This window comes from Eurosta solidaginis, chromosome 4 (genome assembly GCF_040869045.1).
Source record: "Eurosta solidaginis isolate ZX-2024a chromosome 4, ASM4086904v1, whole genome shotgun sequence".
Taxonomy (NCBI): Eukaryota; Metazoa; Arthropoda; class Insecta; order Diptera; family Tephritidae; genus Eurosta; species Eurosta solidaginis.
Window position 1 is genome coordinate 51,344,846 of NC_090322.1, and position 21,324 is coordinate 51,366,169.

Consider the following 21,324-nt stretch of genomic DNA (forward strand, 5'->3'; position numbering starts at 1 on the left):
TTTACTGTAGATATCAGGTTTGACTGTTATACTATCATAAATGACCATTGTTATATTCTGTCAAAAATGAAACAATGTTTTTGGCTTTTTATTTACTTTATTTCATTACGTTTTTAATTGTGTACATGATAAAAGCATACGTGTTTCTTATTTGTTTAAAATAAATAGTTTTATAAGAATTCGAGTTCAGAATGTTCAATTTAAATTCAGAAAATAACAAAACAACAGAAGAGCGCTTTCCTCATGCGGAAACACATTTAAAAATGAATCACCACTAACTACTATTGTTTTTTGCGTATCAATTTTTTGAGTGCGCCCCATACATTCCGACAGCTTTTGGTATTTTTTAATATTATTTTCGATTTTTTTCCTTTAGCATAGAGCTTTAAAATGCTCTCTTTTTCATTTTTTAAACTTATTTTTTATATGGCTTTCGTCGGTTGAAAATGGAGGAATTTAAAAAATAACAAAACAACCGTGATAATCATTTGATTGTCATATCACAGTCAGTAGTGACAACATGATTAAATCGGATAAACTGTTCTCGCATGCATAAAATTCCGTTGAGAATTATGTATCTGTCTCACGTGCATAATGGTATCTGCTGTGTGTTTTTTTGTTCTGTACCAGGTGTCCGAAGCTTTCCCAGTTTGAGTCCTTTTTCATGATTATAGGCTGTCGTTGGGAACATGCGGACATGCGTGAGCGAACAAAGGAACATACATAAATTTGAGTATCAATGTTTACGTCATCGCAGGATCAGCATTGTCAATTACAAGTGTGAGTGTATTAGTAAAACTATCAGCGTTTCTTGTAGGGCGGCAACACTTTTAACCACCGACGACACATAATTTGGCTCGTGCCTATTGTATTTCGTCGGCTAATTGCTACGAGCCATAGCGGAACGATACAAGGTGGCAGCATGGTGACATACCTACAAACATAAATAAAAATTCTATGTACTTTGTTTTTGTAAATTCGATGGACAAATGTCAAAATCGTACTGCGCCGGAAGTTGATGTATCAAATCAAATAAAAAAGTTTGTAATCAGCTGTTCCACGCTGCCACCTTGTATCGTTGCGCCATGCTACGAGCATTGATATTTACATATACATGGCCGTATACGCGGATTGCCATAATTGATTTGGTCGCTTCATAACGCGGAAAGCGGCAAGTTGTTTTATTAATAACTTAAGACACTGCCACAGCATCAAAGCGACCAAGCTTTTTATACATGTCTGCCTTTAATTGGAGTATTATTGAATATGTATATATGTATGTACATTTGTACTTTTTTGCTTTGGTTTGTATATATTCAATGATACAATGCTCAACATCTGATCAGCAGGCACATGTGTATTGTGTATTGTTGGTCTTATTTACATATTTAAGGGTTAATTTGAGGCAGGACTTGCCATGGCGTAGCCCAGGGTTATTTTTTATAAGCGCGGCCGAAGGCCGCATATGCAGAAAGGTGTTCTACGCAAAATTACCGTTGGAATCAGCATAAAAATCTACAAAGTCCCATTTTTTATTTTTTTTTTGACAAATGTATGTATTCTGCAATTATTCTAATTAAATACATTAATTTCAAATTATTCAGAGAATTACAAAACAAACAAATGCTCTTACAACCAACATTAATAATGCATTTACTTCTTCACCTGCAACTATTACACAATCATCATTGTCAAATGCTCTGACATCTAACATAATCAATTCTTCAAATACGTCAACAAAAAATAAGGTAAGATCGAAAGGTTCTGCACCCCCAGCGGGCGATACCATACAGAGCGGATTTGTTATTACTCATTCTAATTATTCGACAATTGCTACTAATAGTGAGTCTGTAAATACTCTATCATATGCCACTGTCACTGCTTGCCCTACTAGCAAATCACCTAAAGCTCCTACCACAGTTATTCGAAGCGCACGTGCTCCAAACGAATTAAATGTTTATGGCAATAATAACAATGCTGAGCTGGATGTTTTTGTACCATATAAATGGATCCATATTTCATCTTTCAGACCCTCGGTCACAGAGGAAAAAATTGTTAAATATATATCCGAGCATATCAAAATTGATACATCAGCGTTGGCTTGTTTTAAGTTAGTAAGGAGGGATGCTGACATCAACTCTTTGGTGAGAGTTTCGTTTAAAGTTCGTGTGCGCTCAGCAGATTATAATAACCTATTTGATCCTGCTCTGTGGGCCTCTAATGTCACTATCAAGCCATTTCGGTTTTTTTCCAAAAATCGGAGAAAACCCATTGGTATCGTAGGTTCACGTAATGATCAACTCAACAACAATCATAATATTCACACTTGCTCATCGAATGCACGTTTGAGAGTCTACTTTCAAAATGTCGGTGGCATGCGCACCAAATCTAATGATTTTCTTTTGTCTTCGTCTCGTATGGACTATGACGTTTATGTCATTGTGGGAACGTGGCTCAATGAAGACTTCTTTGATGAAGAATACTTTGACTCTAAGTTATTCCTAACCTTCCGGAAAGATCGATACTCCGTGAAAACTGGTCAAAAGAAAGGGGGTGGAGTGTTGATTGCAGTTAACAGAAACCTGCATTCATCGAGGTTTCAACTTCTACATCATGATTCATTACTAGATAAGCTGTGCGTCTGTATTTCCAGTTCCTCTAGTTCAACTTTCATATGTTGCTCGTACATACCGCCGAACAGTGGTGATTCCTTATACTCATCTCATGTCGAGAACATCGTCAATCTATGCGAAAGCCACCCTGATGCGAGTTTTTGCAGACTTGGTGATTTCAATCTGCCTAATATTGTTTGGACAGACTTTCAATGTAATGGTATTCTAACTTCTACGAATGTCACCCGTTCTTATGAAATCAATCTTATAGATAATATTTTAAGTTGCGATTTGATTCAAATCAATAATTTATTTAATACTCTTTCGAGGTTGCTTGATCTAGTGTTTGTCGATGAGAATTTAATATTTGATCTCTCTGAGAGTACTCTTCCTGTGTGTCCATCCGATAGATATCACTTACCGCTTGTCATTCAATTAAATACCTTTGCTGCTATCCCTACGCTGACGCCATTGGATAACTCTCCTTTTAACTTTCGACCATAGTGTACAAGTACAAGTGTGTTGACTTATCTGTCAAGCATTCTGACAGGCACTCGCTGGATTCGGAATGACAGCGAATTCAAAATGGATACCATTACCGAATGCTCCGAATGATTGAAAAATTGAAAAAGTCCATACGATTGGTAGTCAAAAATGTTGTCGTTGAGACCAAAAATGCGACTCTAGACCTGAGATTTCCATCAGGTGAGCGAGGCTGTTTGTAGTTTTGACGTTTATCGCTTAGTGAACACACTTGGTATAGGTACACTATGCTTTCGACTTACTGATTTCAGTGAGTTGAACAATGTCTTACTTGCACTTAACTGGGCAAATATATTTATCTCTAATGACGTCAGCATGTGTTATGACCTTTTTTTATCGAAGTTGTCTGAGATATTTCATAGTACAGTGCCTCGTTTTAGGCCTAGGTTGCATAAATTACCTTGGTATAACATAACGCTTATATAAGGCAAATAGGGAAAACATTTCTCTTAGGGAACAGTACATTAATAGTGTGCGGCAGTTTAATGTTCTCGATAAATTTCTTTATAATCGCTACATGCGTAGGCACGAAGATGAGCTTAAAGAAAAGCCAATAGCCTTTTGGAACTTTATCCGCTCCAAACGTGGTTCAGCGAATATTCCGATCTGTATGACCTTTAATGGGGTAAGCTCCCAGTCGCTAACTGAAACAGTTGAGCTTTTTGCGGAATTCTTTAAATCTAACTTTGATGATGCCAATGTAGGTTTGGCTGGCTCTCATTCGCGCTCGGGACTTTGTGATCAGATTGATTTTGGCTCCCTCATTATCTCAGAGGATGATGTTCGCAATGCTATGCTTTCCCTTAAACCCTCGCTAAGTTGTGACACTGATGGCCTCAATATTGGTTTGTAATTCCGACAAAACACAAAACCGACTTGGATTCCATGACAGCCCTGTATGTCTTCCACAAACCAAACATTGTGAACCTAGTTTTGGTCACAAAGATCTTGGTTCCAGCATTATGCTGTTGATTGCAATGAAATAAAATGTATGGTGCAGTTAGGTTTTAGTAAGAAACTGTTCACAATTTGCGTTCTGGTGTTGCCGAACTATGTATGTGGAAATCTCAGTAAATCATAAATGAAACTACGCAATTTTGTCAGTGTTATTTTTATAGATGCTTACCTTTTCTCTTAGCGTTTAAACTTAATATCAGAGCCTAGATTCAGTAAGTGTGAGTTTTTATCCCAGGACTCAGGGATTCTGCTAGCACCTACGGGAATAATTTTATACAAAACATTTCTTCCGAAATCAAATCTCTTTTGCATTTGCTTCCTTCTGTCTTCGAGTTAAAATATTTCTTGTGCGAAGATACTTAGTTTTCAATTACCTTGCGGGGCTTAACACCACAATAGTACTGGAATTCTTTGAACTCATTGAACTGGGTGAGACAGATTTAAATATCAAATTTTCAAACGAGAAGTAATGCATCGAATTTCTTTGTATAAGTTTTGAAAGTGTTAGGCTCACGACAGAGTGCTCGCTATAAGCTATGCTAGGCGAGAAGAAATTTTTATTTTCATATATTTTACATAGTGTTGTATAACCGATCGAAATATCTAGCCGTTATTAATATTATTATAAAACAAGAGTGTTTTTTTTAAATAGTCGGTTATTTCATCAACAATTAACGACAATGTGTTTGCCAACACTTTTCTTTTTACTGCCTGGCTTAATTATATCCTAGGTGAAATGTTATTGTTCTGGTACATTTTACTGACTGAGCAATTTTTTATGGTGAGAGTTCCCTTGAAGTAAATTCAAAATTATATGGGGGCTAACGAAAGTGTGGCGAATTTTTGGGCAATATTGTGAATTTTTACCTGAGTGAAAAAGAAAGAAAAGTACCAATCGTGGCTACTGCCTAAAAAGGACCAAAATTGAAGAAAAGGGACCAGCGGACAAAATGGGGTTGGAAGGGACCATTTTTGGTCCAAATGGACCAAAGTGGTAACCGTGAAAGCGAAGAAAACTACCATTCAAATTTCTCCACAGGCACTGGTGAGTTTCTTGATAATGACAGCGTTACCACTTGGGCCAGAATCGCGAATAAAAGAACTGGTAACGATATTCGGTTACATAATGTTCTGGGAACTATTTTACCGGTAACGCTCAAAATCGAAGCGTAAGTGTACATTTTTCAGTTTTTCATAGTTAAGGAATTGACCTCCAGATTCTTGTGCTACAATAATATAGTGAACTTGGGTACAGAAATTCAAATTAAAAAGTTTTTCACAATAATTTGAAAAACTCTACGTTTTCTCTGCTTTTTACACTTAAAGGAGTAACCCTCCGTAATAAATCAAACTTTTAATGAAAATCAATAACTCTGAACTGAAACTTTTCGCCATGATATAAAATTAAAATGCTGTGGAACAGGAGCAACACTTTTGTGACTACATAAACCCTGTTTCAATCTTTTACGTCTCTGCACAGAACCCTAATTCACCGTTTTCAACCGAAACAACAATGGCAACCCAGATTTTCCCGTTATGCTCACTTAAGCGAGTGCCTGTCAGAAAGAAGTCGACACACTTGTACTTGTACACTATGCTCTTTGCTTTGGTTGCCGTTATTGGGATTTTTCCCACACCATTGAATTCTTTGGCGATGCCACCTGCGCTAAATTAAATAAAATTTGTTTTGACCACCCCAGGCAGACATGAGTGAGGTGAATCCTGACTTTTCACCTATCACTAGCCAACTAGTACGTTCAAAGGGTGAATCTCCCAAGTGGACCATAACAATCAATAAATCTTAGACCAAGTCTGAAGACCTAGGTCTATTTGGCGTCATTTGTAATTAAAACAAAAAATTCAATCATTTAATCTCTTTTATATACTTCATGAAATATTTATATGTTATCACCGGGCTTTGCATGCGTTTCATTTATGGGCTCATAAAATTCCACATTTCACTTCTTTTTCTACTATAATTTGCTGCTCTCGGTATTAAAACGGATTTTTAATTAATACAACCAAATTTTTGCACCAGATCAAAACGTCGTTTATAAAAATATCAATTCAAAATAACGTCGCCTGAAAGAGAAACTAGCTAAAAGTATAGACAACCGAGTGAAGAAATATCGCTATTAGCCAAGGCGAATTCATTACAGGTGGTGTTATCCCATCAGCTGATTGCTTCTTCTTGATAATTTTCCATACAAAGCCTTGTACAACAAAACGTCAGTTAATCGAAGTCTACGAAAATTTTCGTTTGACTTGACATTCATCTGCACGGCGAATTGATTGAATTCGCTTTGCCACCACCTGGTATAGATTCGCCTTGGCTATTAGCGAAATGCCGGCAGAGGTGATTCATGATGGAATAATGTGTGCATGGCTCAACGGTACAAGGTGGCAGCATGGCACAGCTGATTTTAAGCTTTTTTTATTTAATTTGATACATCAAAATACGGCGCAGTACGATTTTGACATTTGTCCATCGAATTTACAAAAACAAAGTACATGAAATTTTTATTTATGTTTGTAGGTATGTCACCATGCTGCCACCTTGTATCGTTCCGCTATGAATGTGTGTGATTTGTGGAGGTGATTGTCATTCAAAAGAATCGAATGAAGGAAAATCGCCAATCACTGATATATTTGGATAGCAACCCTTCAAAAAACGCGAGTACTCCATAAATAATGTAAGGAATACTCCTTTGGGAGTATAGGAGTATTCCAAAACTAATCTGTATTCATACAAAAAATGTTCTCCAATTAACGTTGCGACGTCCTAGGAGAGAAGTAGGTGATCCCACTCTCGCTTTGTTTGTGAGTATTCCATAGAGTACATTCGTGAGAGTACTTTCCAAAGTACTTTCACTTTAGTACTCCATGGAGCACCCACAGAGGGTCATATGCCAAAGTAATAAAGAGGAATTGTGTCGGAAAGAATTATCGGAGTGAATTTAATTTAAAATGAAGGTAAATGAAGAGGGGCAATACAACTTTTATATTTTTTACTACGAATATTCTTATGTTATTTGGCATTTGCGTGAATAAAGAAACTAATATTTCTCTATACTATAGTATGTATACATAAAACCAGTGCGCGGTTGCATTTTATCAGAGTTGCCATAGTAAAATTTTATTATCAGTAATTTGTATGCAATATTTTACTTTTGGCAACTCTGTTCGATCGTCATCGTGTCGTGATCACGGTCGTTAAAAAACGAGCAATGATCGGCTGATGGTGGTCCGCAAACGCATTGCAAAGGAGTATTGTTAGGTACTCCAACATGAAGAAAATGGAACACGTAATCCAACTATTTTTGCAGGGTACTATCACTATGAAGGCCTCCGGCGATTTACAGCGAGATTGTTCAATTTTTGTATGTGTGCGTGTCGGGTATTTGACGCTTGCCCCGTGATTATCAAATAAAAAGCCATCAATCAACATTTCCACTGAGAAACCATAGTGTTCGGACGTGAATATGTCGTCATCGGATGATTTTTTTTACTTGAAACTACAGCACATATCTTCAATAAAAACAAAAGGAAAGAGAGTGATAAAAAGAAATTGTGGATGAAAAGCTTGAAATGAAATGAAAAAGCTTGTACGCAAAACGTAATACATTGATAATTTTCAATAAATTTGAATATGAATTGCTGTTCTTCCGCACACTTGTTCTTGGAATGTCGACACAAACTAAATACACTGCTGTTTTGTCAACTACACCCCGCGACAATCAAATAAGCAAGGGTTAAATGAAAAAATCAAAAATGTTTGATTTTCATCAATGTGTAGCCGACAACAAATACTTGTGTCACGAAGCCACCCGACTGCACTAATAGCTCCAACACATAAGAAGTTTTTCATATTGATGAGTTTAACACATGCTTACGCATTATGAGTAGATTGCATATATTTTTATGGAGAATGGCAGAATGAGCGACACTGACGCCATCTGATATTGAATAGTAGCCAACTCCCCAATTTTGTTTCAAACAAATCATAAGAAGAAGAATTTGACATTTGCTTTGGCTAGGGGTGTTGGCACACTTCATGTGAAATTATTTTTCCCACTGGTTGGTAAATTTTCTAACATTTTTCACAATTAAACACTGCAATATAACAATCGAATACGACACAAAATATGTTGGCAAGTATTTTTGTTGTATAGGGAGAATGTTTACAGAGTGCTTCGGGAAATTTTGTATGTCAACAGGCAAGGCGAAATAAACTTCAATTGCCAGCTGTCAATTTCCTTCATATTTACGAACGCAACATCTTGGTTGATTGTGGCAATGTTATTGAAATGCGTAAGTTTGTTTTAAACGCATCTGTATGAAAAATGTCGTGTGCCGCGGCCTTAACCCACACAAAATTCAGTCAATCTCGTTGTAAATCGCAGGAGACCTTTAGCGATTTTTCATTCGCGGCGATTCAGTCGCCGATGTGAAATATCGTTCTATCACTACTCGAGGTGTTTACCTGTTACATACTGTTAGCACAAATTTGAGTTAAATCCCTCGTGAGATCGAAAAAATCCATCTATTGGCGGCTTTCTAAAATTTCTGCCGAATCCACTTTATATTTTTATATCAACAAAGTAAAAATCATAAAAAAATGAATGATGAATATGTGCAATGTCCATACGATAAGTCACACGTGATATTGAAAACAAGGTTTCAGGTGCATCTGGTTCGTTGTAAGAAAAATCATAAAGGAGTGGGTAAAAAGACTTGCCCTTTTAATGTGACTCATATAGTCGACGAATGTGATCTTGATGTAAGTTAGCCAAAGATTACATACACTTCACACAAATAATGCTCTATTTTATAGGAACATGTAAAAACTTGCCCTAATCGTGCTGGTTTCGAAAAGTTCAAGGTCAAAGAGCAAACAAATGCGGCTGTTGAAAATGCAGAAGAAACGCAAGAACAATTGTTGGAAACCGCCGAATGTTGGGATGACTTACCTCCTGCACCTACTTATGATCCAAAAAAGTATACAACAAATGCGCCAGTTCTAAGGCTAATGCAAGGACAATCCAAGGCCAAGAAAAAACAGTTCCGCGCACAAGAACGCCTACGATTAAGTGGTATAGATAATAATAACTAAAATAAGCGAACGAAAAGTTCCTGCAAGGCGCAGTCCTTTTAAAGGTGTTATCTTTTTATGAGCGAAATTAATTATTAAGACAGGCAAAGTTAAAAATGTTTGCACGCACTATATTCATGTGAATTTATTCTTTTATATGTATTATATATACATACATATTGCTGCTTTATTAACGATTGCTTCTAAATTAGGCTTGATTTTTTAATTGTAAATTGACATTTTTAATATCTCGTTAGAAATTTGTATTAGGCCCAAAAGTTAAATATTTTATGTATACACATGGTACACTATTTGGAAAATTTTACTAAAGAAATAAGTTTTTGTGTATACCTATGTATATACATACATAGTCGATGTAGGGATGCCTGCTTCATAGATGACCTGCTTACACCATATTATTGACTATTAAATATATATTTTTATATTTATGAAAGCTTTAATATGTATGTATTTTTTGTTGATGTTCATGCAATAGTTCAACTCGTAGTTTTCGTTCGGTTGTCACTTTAAGCTACCTTAATGCAACAACAATCCCCAATGTGTCAAGACAACAAATCGACTCAATTTAACGGTGGAGTTCTTGATTGCATTCTTCTAAACTAGCTGCGGTTTATGCAGTTTCCAACGTAAATGACTAGATGGATCCCCTAGCGGGTTAGGGGGTCAGAATATACCCGTGGTAGATATGCCTGTCGTAAGAGGCGACTAAAATACCAGATTCAAGGGGCTGTGTAGTGCAACCCTTCAGGTTGCCAGCGCAATATACAGCTTTTCCAAACCCAATTTTCAACCACCTATCCGTGCGAATACTGTTTCATTAACAGCCGAGGCTCTGGCGACCCCAAGTTCCTCATGGAACTTGTGGGTGGGGAGGGAGGGATGGGCTGAAGGTTTAATGTGACCATATAAATTGTTCCCGAGATGGTCGGGCTAGCGCCTTAATGGTGCTTTGTTACCGAAGCGTACCGAGTATGTATCCGGCAAAGGACCATCACATCGATAACATTTGCTAAAGCCTTCGGGGAGCAACCCTATCGCTACAACAACTAGATGGTTCGAACTTTGCAGATTGGATTACTTACTTAATTGACGCTTCACCGTTCAAACTGTTATGGCCGTCCAACAAGGCGCGCCAGTTGCTTTTTCTCTCTGCCAACTGGCGCCAATTAGTTTCCACCTGGTCCTTCCATTGGAATGGGGGCCGCCCTCTTACTCTTCTTCCATAGGCGGGTTCCGACGGAAACACTTTCTTAGCCGAACGTCATCTTTTATTCGCATAACATGGCCTAGCCAACGCATTCGCTGCATTTTATTTCGCTGGACTATGTTGATGTCTGCGTAAAGCTCGCACAGGTCATGTTGTTGTTGTAGCAGTGCTTCGCCCCATCCAGGCATGCTTAACGAACGAAACAATATCATTTCGTTACGATAATCAACGCTAATAAACGAAACGAAGTCACTTCGTTTCGTTTATTAACGTTGATTATCGTAACGAAATGATATCGTTTCGTTCGTTAAGCATGCCTGGCCCCATCCAATAGTTGCGACGGATCACAAATTGTCATCAATATCCTCCAGGGATGCACCTTAACGTTAAGCTAATCGTTTATCAAAAAATTTCCACTGTTTCTGTTGAAACGCTTCGAAATATTATCGATAAAGAAATTATCAAGATAAAATTTTTAACCGAAACGAAAAGCTTCCGTTAACGTTAAAAACGTGATACTTTATGTTTGAATTGTGCTGGCAATGCTATAGCTATGGTGAAGCCGTAAGGTGGTAACAGCGAGCGGACATACACACACAAACTCCATGTAATTTGTTTGTGTAATTCGTTGGTGGTAATATGTCAAAAATACTCTGAGAAATCTTCGTACTGTCAAAATTCATGAGAAAAGTTGCAATCAGCTTGGCTAATGCTTTCACTTTTAATGACTCCGCCATCAATCAGCTTTGCCAGCATAGTTTGAAATTAATAATCAACATAAACGATTTGATTTCATTTTGATAGGGCAGAAAATTTAATTTGACGTTCTTAATGTTAATAAACGAAACGACTTTGTTTCGTTTACTAACGTTAATTATCGTAACGAAATGATATCGGTTCGTTGGTAAAGCATGCCTGATATCCTCTAACGGGAGTTTATGGTTCAACTATATACAGGTTGGCTCATCTGTAAAGCAACAAAATATGTCTGTTCAAATTGTCAAAATCTGTGTATTGGTGTTGGTTAGCAGTTTTTGTATGTGTAAGTAAAATGTTGCCAATGGTTGGTTTCATTTTGAGCTTGCCATCTCCATTTGACAATCCCTTCGACCATGCAATGACATAAATAAAATCAGCTGATGAGATGAGCCAACCTGTACATAATTGAACCATGCGGGAGTCCAAGTAAACTTCCCTACAAGACAGGTACCCGTTCCCTAATCGTCACCAATAACTTGTTCACCAATTATCGTGTTAATGACTTTTACATTGCTGTCGTGAAAAAGGTAACGCATGCGCTCTCTCAAAATAGTGTACGTGTGACTTGCTTTCTCGCTCTTACCTATTGTGTTTTCGACATTCCTTCTCGCTCGATGTTATTTACATTTTTAAGTTACTTATGCCCCTATTACCGTTTACAACTCAACTTAGTTGGGTTGTAATTAAAACAACTCAACTTTAAGACAACTCAACTCCTGTTTGGTATTACGAATTACAACTTATTTCAGTTGAAATTGAATTGAGTTGCCAACTTCAGAAAGTGATGATTTGACAGATAAATAAACAGCTGATCAATTTGTGGCAGAAATTTAAGCATTTTCAAATGTGATTTTTTTATTAATATTATATGAAATCTATTTTATAATGACAAAAATGTTGGTGATTGACATTTCGCGAATACGGAAAACATTCGCGTGATCATTCCAATCCCTTGGAACTACCACGCACCAAGTAAGAAAATGTTTAAGTGACAAACAAATAATGAGTTTCATATGAAGTTATTTTGCAGATTTGAAAGGAAGCATTTTACTCAGTACTAAACAAAATTAAGGACCATTTCCGCATACGCGTTCGTATTTTAAAATTATGCGCCATACTCCGATTCCTTGCTGACGGCAGCTATCAAATATGATGTGGAAATGATTTTGGTGTTGGACTGGTTTTAGATATTATTGAGGAGAATATTTGTGCGAAGTAGATTAAAACCCAAACAGAAAAAACTGTATTTTACTCAAATAGGATTCCCAGGAGTAGTGATAAGTATCAATGGGACTCGCATAATTATTTCACCTATTTTGGCTGCATCCGAACTGCGGCCAGCCTCGTCCAACTAAGGTCAAAAAGTTATTCAATGTAATTCGTTTAAACTTTGTTTTTTCTAGAAATGTGTACAAAATTGTTGATTATTGTTTGATTAAAAAAGGTTTAACTACCGGCTTTAAATGTTTTGCTTTTTTTTTGGTAACGTTTTATAAGCCCGTGCACCATCTAACTCTTATCAAAGGTGGTATCAAAAGACGGGTTTCCATCTCCGTTTTTAGGATTCGAGAGCGGAAATTAAAAATTTTATTTCTTTTGAAAGATATTTACAAAGACCCACAAAATGGCCCGAGAGGGTACGAAATATGTGGCCCGTTCCACAGTTTTTTTTTGCACAGAACATCTTTTTGCGTTGGCGGCCTTTGACCGCGATTCGTAAAAATAACTCTGGTTGAGTCCAACACCTTTCTGCATAGCTGTGTACAAAAAATCTGGCAAAATACAACAACCACATGAAATTAGATTTTATTAGAAATAAAATTTTTAATTTTTGTGGTAATTCTTTACGACAGCATGACACTGCTAATACGTGTCCAAAAATATCGAGAGAGGTATTAAACGATGCGTCTTGGCATCAGTATTAATAATCCGAAGGCGGAAAATAAAAATTTTAACTCCTTCAAAAGATATTAAACAAAAACCGAAAAAAGACAACAACATTACAACAACCACATGAAAATCGCCAACTTCAACTACAAATATCTCCGGACAAGAGATAAAATGTTTCTTTTCCGCCTTCGGATTATTGTTCTCGAGATTAATACGCGTCTCGATATTTTTGGACGCGTATTAGCAGTGCCATGCTGTCGCAAAGAATTACAATTTTTGTTTTCGGATTCTTAAATCGGAGGTCGAAACGTGTCTTTTGATATCAACTTTGAACATCTTTGTTAAAAATTAAGTGGTGAACCGTCTTCTAAAACGTAACATTTTTTCAAAACAACTGCAAAATTGCATGAGACAACTGCTAGTAAGCAGTTGTAAGATTTTGACGTCTTTGACAACTACACCAACACAAGGTTGTAAACGGCAATGCCACAAAAAGTTGTAAGACTAGACAACTCAACCGAAATTTTTTTTGACAGGTTGAGTTGTAATCTGTAATACCAAATTGCGAAATTTCAACTCAACCAGAGTTGAGTTGTAAACGGTAATAGGGGCATTAATCAGTTATGTTTTCGTTATCGCTAACCAAAACATATGCAACAACAACAACACGGGTAACTGACCTATCGGTTACCCGTATCGGTTACCTTCTGTCAAATCGCTTTTTCTATGAATGAAACGCGTCCTTTATGTTCAGATAATATTTAATTATAAATTATTCATATATACAATGTTTTTTTACAATTTAAATTATTGCCTTATTACTCTAGCGAACTTTACATATGTGAATTTTTACATTTATAAACTATTTATATATATATTAACGTCTATTCATAGTCGTGCCCTTTCCGAAACCTTGCTTTGAAGTTCTTATTTTTCCTGCGCTGGTAGTGTTGCTCATCAGTTTGCAGTCATATTAGTTTGGTAGGTATAGTAACATCAGACGTAGGGAAATTAGGAAGCATGTCAGGAGTATCACCAGAATCCAAAGAAGCATGGTGATTCATTTCGTCACCTCCGTTTTCTTCCATATCCGGATTCATTCCATACTAGTCATTATAAATAGCTTGTAGATGCCACATAGGTGTAACCATACCCTCAAGATATTTCCGTTCAAAACTTGTGGTGTACACGTAAACTTGTATTTGTTCTAAATTATTCACCACATTCTAAACATAGAAAAGATGTATTAAGTGTTTGCGTAAATACCATTGTGATTACAATATGGACAAACATTCAATTCTAAACTTTTCGTTGTTACATCAATTGTTTCAGCGTGTTGTACACGTAAATGGAAATTCATACTTGAATGTATTTTTGTCTTCCAATCGCATAATTTACATTTTAAATAATGACTATTAGGCATATGAGAAATCTCATGGTCCAATAATTTGTTGAAGCTTGGTGTAGCTGCTTGAATATCACAAAATTTACATTTTGCACCACGTTCGTTATATTTAAATTGTAAATGTTCTGGTTTCTCTACACGATGCATAAAGTTTAGATACTTTTTCCAACAATGTGCTGAATTTAATTGAAATACATACATTGGGCATTGTCTCATGATAAATTTTCCATAAATATACTGAGCCTCTTTATGTAGGCTCTTTTCTTAACATCTAATTCTGGTCGTACCGGATATGACAGTTTTGCTTCAGGTTATAATCCACACTCATAATTTTCATCATTTTCAACATTGGACTTTGCATCAACATCATTACCATCATCGTCATTTTTTGATAACTCTGTTTTAAGCTTCATATTTATCAAAGATTCATCTTCCTTAGTATTAGAATTAGAAACATTGTCATCTTCGGTTAAGTTTTTATCAAGTTTAGCTTTTTTATTAGGTTTAAATTCTTTACTATCCGTACTAGAATTAATACCATCAACATTTTTCGTGGTCTGTTTGAGTTTTTAAATTTGCCAATGGTTCGCCTTTATCAGTATTAGAATCAGAATGGCCTTGGCCATCTTCACCGTATTGCAAAGTAGGCGACACATGTTGGTGTTGATGTTTGCGCATATTGCGGATATGTTGGTGGTTCACTAGTCATTAATTGTTTAGAAGTTTCAACTTGTTGCGTTTGTTGTTGTTGTTGCTGGCTGATGATGTGGTGTTAACGTTTGTTGTACAATTTATTTGGGTGATTGCACATATTGTTGGTGTGTTATAGTGCTGGAAAACCTTTCGATATTGAAAGTCCTTGATTAGTGTAATCCCCACGTAGTGAACTACTGCTGTGACCGCGTCCGCGGTAACTATTACATCTGAAGGCGCTTAAGTTACAGGCATAGCTGACATCGCTTATATAACAGGTTGACTCTAAAGTAAAAACCAAAACAAAATATTAGAATCAGTGTTTATGAATAACATATTTAAAATAAGCTCTTACAACAACGTGATCGGTGGCTACATCCCCGTGAAAGTAGTGTGGTGTTCCTCCTTGTATAAACGTAGATACTGGATGTGCTCAACCGTGCAGTTTTCTTCTAATTTGAGCAAATGTATGTTCTTACAGCCACAGCTGGAATATTTGGGATATTTCTATCCTCACATCATCAAAATCAAATTACCTAGAATGAAAAAGAAACTCATATCAGTAAGAATAGATTAAAAGTTTTTAATATAAGCCGAAAAGTGTTCCATAAATAGGGCTCCACACATAGCTCTTTTCCAAAGGCACAAGAGAAATTTCAGATAACTAGAATCAGGACCTGGTAAAGTAACTTCAAAGGCGATTTAGTCGCCACTACTTCGTATGCGCATTTCTCTACGCTCCCTTTCGGCATGCATCATCAATTTCGTCATTACTATAAAGGCCATCTTGCTCACAGCAATCCAACAATCTATTTGTCCGCAAATTCGTGGAACTAAATTCCTAATGGAAGGTTCCTCTCCAAAAACTCTGTTTACAGACAGTCTTTCGCCGTGAAAACGAGGGCAGTGAAATATTACATGTTCTGCGCTTTCCAATTCGGACGGACAGCTTGGACAGAAAGGATCCTCCTCTATCCCACGCTTATGTAGATATTCCTTCAAGCCACCGTGCCCGCTCAATATCTGTGTGAGATGGTAATTTAGTTTGCCGTGTTTTCGCTCGTACCATTCCGCTATATTCCGGACTAGCATGAAGGTTCAGCGCTCTTTTCTCGAATCTTCCCGCCGTTCTTGCCACCTAACTATTGGTCGTTACCTTGCGCTTTTCTTAGCATCTTCAGATGGTCGGCTGAACCCAATGCCATACAGATCGGCCATTTCACCTGAGAGTAGATCTACTGGGATTTTCCTGGATAAAACATGGATCGCGTCGTCGGAACAGCACATGCTATTCGTATAGCAGTAACGCGGGAGGCGGAGCAGGTACGGAACTTGTCTTGGGACACCCAAAGTGCACCCACGCTTCTCATGGCTCCAGCGGGTTAGCGGCTTCCTAGAACTTAAGCCACTTGCTGCTTCTAGATCTGACATCTGTCAGCTGGAGTCTTAGCCCGGCAAGCGCAGGGCACGAGCACAGAATGAAATCGATCGTTTCCTCCTCCAACTCGCACTTCCTACATCTGCTATCACTCACCAAGCCTAATTTAAAGGCATGTGACGCCAGAAGGCAGTGTCCAGTAAGAATACCCGTCATGAGTCTAGTCTACAGTTTAATGATAATAAAAATATAAGAATCAGTGTTTATGAATAATATATTTTAATTAATCTCTTACAACAACCTGATCGGTGGCTACATCGCCATGTAGGTAGTGTGGTGTTCCACCTTGTATAAACGTAGGTACTGTATGTGCTCAACCGTGCAAATTGACATTAGCAGTAACATTATTTACATAAACATAGCTTGGTATTTATGCAGGCCTCAATATAGCATACATTGGTCCAGTTCGGTGTGCACCAGCCACTGGTACAAACACTTTTGAATGCATAGCTTTCATATAGGATGTATGTCCAGCAGTGCTCCGGTTGTGCCAATATGTAATGGGCTGCTCCGTCTCTTGGTACGGCTGTATAGGTATAGGCCGGGGGGAATGGAGCCAGAGTTTTCGGACCCAGAACCAAAATATCAGTAACTCTAAAAGCACATCCGAGCATTTTCGAGCGGAAGAATTCGCCACAAGTTAGTGTGCTAAGCTGAACCTTCAGCGCTGATACCCCAATGAAACAATTGCCATACTCAGTCAGGCAGTCAGGTTCCACTAAAGGCACTTGCGGCGTTCGAAATAAAGTCAGCACTTGTCCTTCAGTGCGTAGAAAAGCTGAATCAATTAGGAGCACACAACGTAGTACTGTTGGCTTGGGTCCTAGGCCACAGGGGAGTGGAGGGCAATGAGCAGGCGGACTCCATGTTTAATTTGTTGCGTCTCTCCCACAAATTGTCAACCCCCCAGCAGATCCTTGCAGCGGGTCTGCGCCATACTCTCCTCTTCCGGGAAGGTATCGACCCCAATCCGGGTCCTTCTCCTGACCCCAGTACTGAGAAATGGGTTTGCTGCGTTTGCCGGAAAAGAATCTTTTTAGGACGGTCATATATATGAGGGCCTGAAATATTTCAATGAACTTCCTAATCACATAAAAAGTAGTAATAACTTCAATACTTTTAAAAAAAGTTTATTGGAGCATTGTAAAAACCTTCCAATAAGATAGTTTTTTTTCTTTTATTTTTTTACATGATATACCGATACTGGAGCGCGAAAAGGGAATGGTAATATTGGTAGCAGCAAAATACAATGCATCCGGCCCTAAGGAAAAGATAATCAGACGCCACCTGTAACTCCAGACAGTTCCAACAACTAATTTCGCTGGAATTCGGTATTTCCAGCTGGTATTTACTGTTGCTGATCGGAATCATTCGCATTCCGACAGCATAAATATAACAATAAAATTATATAATGTGTAACAAAAATAACGAAAATAAGGCCAAATAAAAGTTGGAGCAAGGGGGATTGGAAACACGTCCTTTTCAACCTCCCATTATATGTTGAGCTGTGCTAATCGGAATCTTCATGCATTCCGACAGCGTCTTTACTAAACAAAGTTGAGGGGTGATTGGATACACTTATTTTCAATTTCCAACATCCAAAGACATGTTTAGCTGCATTGATCGGAGACTAATACATTCCGAAAGCTTAAAATACACATATAATTGAAAAATATAAGTTCCAAATTTTGTTGCCTTAAGCTGGGAGCACTGGAGGATTGGAAACGCGTCCTTTCCGACCTTCCTTAAATGACTGGCTCCCAGACTCGTCCCTTTGTCACGCTAGTAAATATGCTGATCGGAATCACATGGCATTCCAACAGCATATTCAATAGTAATAAGTGATTATAACAATGAATTGCACTTAGTAGTTTAAGTTTTAGGCCTAAACAGCCGTAATAATAAATAAATTAAATTAAAAAAATAAATACTCTTGTCAGTGTTTCACGTGCAAGGGATGGTTGCATCGGACAGGTTGTTCTGGGCTAGATTCCTCGTAACTTTTATAAATCTTTTGTGGCTCTTGTTGTTCACGGCCTCATTACATTGAGGAAATACGGCACCTGAGAAAACAGCCGTATGAAGCTAAAAATCACAAGCATGTCTTCAGTGAACTCCACAAACAGGCGTCGGACCTCTATGCCGGTGATTCCTGTACTCAAAGAACAAAACTAGCAGAGGAGGAACGCACTCTCCCTAGGGAAACGAGAGTAGTCACTCTAGCTCAACTTCGAGCTGGATAACGTAACAGGTTAAACTCTTACCTATCCAGAATCAACCCCGACATACAAAACATTGTCCTGCTTGTAATGTATCCCCACATGTCACCAACCATCTCTTTAACTGTATTGTGCAACCAACGCCTCTAACACTCCTCTCATTATGGCCCACCCCTGTTGAAACAGAAAGTTTCTTTGGACTCACGTTAGAGGACATTGATGATAATTTGTGATCGGTCGCACCTATTGGATGGGGCGAAGCACTGCTACTACAACAACAGCAGGCGGACAACACGGAAAGAGAGGCAGCAACTGCATGACCCATCGATCCCGAGCTGTTCCTGCCAGTTGGCCCACAGGGGCATTTATTAGCAGAAGGGAGGGAAAAGAGAGAACACTGGCGCAATATGCCAGGCCTGAGTCAATCTAAGTTACTGTTAGGGGGTTACAGCACAACTCGATATAGGGCATTAATAGGCCTCTCAAAAAGATAACCTAAAAACCCCAACGGCTATTCTTACAAGACACTGTAGACTGAACAGTCACATGCAAAAACTGGGTATAGTATCGAACAACACATACCGATTTTGTGATGGATCAGCAGATGGTGGACCATATCCTTCTAGATTGCGGCGCAATTTCAAGACGTAGGGCTAAGTTTATGGGCTCACCATGGCCAGAGCATTCCCACATTTAATCCCTCAAGCAAATAACACTGCTGGGGTTCATCAAGGAAGTCGGCTAGGATGAGGTGCTGTGAAGGAGATGTGCAAGTCACTGTGCAATCCTCAATAAATGATCTATCTATCTACGTTCCGGTAACAAGCACCATTGTGGTACTAGCCCCTCCATCTCGGGAACTATTGATATGACTACATTAAACCTTCTAGGGATTGAATATTAATAATGCCGGCAATGAGAAAGTCTGCTAAAATGCACCATTCTCCATGGAATGCTCGATATATAACTTTCCACGTTTTGAAACAGTGATGAAAAGAGCAAAATTTACAATAATTTTAACTGGCTGTGGGTAGTAAGGTGTTGATGTCCTCTCTTAACGCAATGTAATGACAACTGCGATGCAGGGAAAATGACAAAAATCTTGCAAATCTACTGATAATAATTAATTTTTCCTCCCCTTCTATGCAGTTCTATGCATTCATACATATGTATTTTTCTCTCCAAATGCTAATTAAAAAAATTAATTGGTTTTCACATGAACTTCGAACTCTGTCGTATTTGCATTCTTCAGATGATTATCAACAAAAGCATGACAAATTATCACTAAAAAATTCATACATGTTGCTTATATATTTAATATGGTAGCCAATTTACTTACCCTTTCTGGTGCGATGATTCCTGAACAATCGGGCCTGACTAGACGCGATTTTTTTTGCCTTAAGAGAGCGTGCTTAACGCGAACCCTATCATGTTTTGGCACAACTTTGGTGATGCAAAATATCAAAGACATTTCTGCTTCTAATGCTTCTAGGATAGCAGCAGCAGCTCCCGGTGGCACCACATAAATAACAGTTGCATGCCGATCAGTTGCCTTTTTTGCTCCGGCTACCGATTCAATTTTAATTCACATTACATTATCTACTATTGCAATTAATAATCACTACAAATCAATATAAATTACCGAAGCAAATACTGGCAAACCAAGATGCGTAGTTCCACCCTTTTTTAGGGAAATACATCCAACCAGTTTGGTACCGTATTCCAAAGCATGTTGCTTGTAAAGTACCTTGTTTTTGTAGATTTCCTTTGATTTTGGCATATTCTGAGCTGAACCGCAACCCGGCGGAGATGCTATCTATTAGAATAATATAACATTTTTTTATTATTTAAAAATGCACATACGTATGAATGAAAATCAGAAAGTAAATAATGTTGTTGTTGTTGTAGCGATAAGGACACTCCCCGTTATCGACTTTGGTGGTTCTTTGCCGGATGCAAATCGGGTACGTTCCGGGAACCATTAAGGTAGTAGCCCGACCATATCGGGAGCGATTTAGTTGACATAAAACCTTGTAGGCCATCCCGCCGATTCTATACAACTTAATATGGTAACGATTTAAAAGACGGTGCACCACCCAATTTTTAACAAAAATTATCAAACGTGGAATCAAAAGGCGCGCCTCGAGCTCCGTTTTTATTATTATTTGATATTTTTAAATTAGGTGGTGTACCGTCTTGTAAAACTTTACCCTTAATATTATTTTGGGCGAAGGCCGCCAACGCAAAAAGATGGTCTCTGCAGCAATATTCTTAATTTCCGTCACATGTCACAGCTCAAATTAACTTAATGTTATTTTGGGCGAAGGTCGCCAACGCAAAAAGGTGTTCTCTGCAACAAAATTTTTAATTTCCGTCACATGTCACAACTAAAAGCACAAGATATTTTTCGTTGTAAACAATTTATATTTTTTTTGCGTTTCATTGTTTTCCTGAATAATTAATGAACTGTCATTTCGATGACAGCATG

At 37.8% G+C, this 21,324-nt stretch overlaps 1 protein-coding gene and 2 long non-coding RNA genes across 4 annotated transcripts; 2 read left to right on the forward strand and 1 right to left on the reverse strand.

The window, feature by feature from the left end:
• The first annotated feature begins 8,567 nt into the window (after positions 1 to 8,567).
• LOC137247895 (gametocyte-specific factor 1 homolog) lies at positions 8,568 to 9,665 on the forward strand. The gene is made up of 2 exons (XM_067778827.1): positions 8,568 to 8,892; positions 8,947 to 9,665. The coding sequence occupies exons 1-2, from the start codon at positions 8,731 to 8,733 to the stop codon at positions 9,223 to 9,225; spliced, it is 441 nt and encodes a 146-aa protein (XP_067634928.1). The 5' UTR covers positions 8,568 to 8,730; the 3' UTR covers positions 9,226 to 9,665.
• Positions 9,666 to 11,831: 2,166 nt separating this feature from the next.
• LOC137249738 (uncharacterized) lies at positions 11,832 to 12,656 on the forward strand. Its single transcript, XR_010952519.1, has 2 exons — positions 11,832 to 12,163; positions 12,222 to 12,656. It is a non-coding gene; the product is annotated as an uncharacterized lncRNA (long non-coding RNA).
• A 1,168-nt stretch (positions 12,657 to 13,824) lies between these two features.
• LOC137249737 (uncharacterized) lies at positions 13,825 to 21,304 on the reverse strand. Of its 2 annotated transcripts, none has more exons than XR_010952518.1 (5): positions 21,047 to 21,304; positions 20,479 to 20,648; positions 20,176 to 20,402; positions 15,535 to 15,715; positions 13,825 to 15,464 (listed from the first exon to the last, which is right to left on the reverse strand). It is a non-coding gene; the product is annotated as an uncharacterized lncRNA (long non-coding RNA). The 2 variants fall into 2 exon arrangements; XR_010952517.1 differs by having other exon boundaries at positions 20,479 to 20,652.
• Between the last annotated feature and the right edge of the window lie 20 nt (positions 21,305 to 21,324).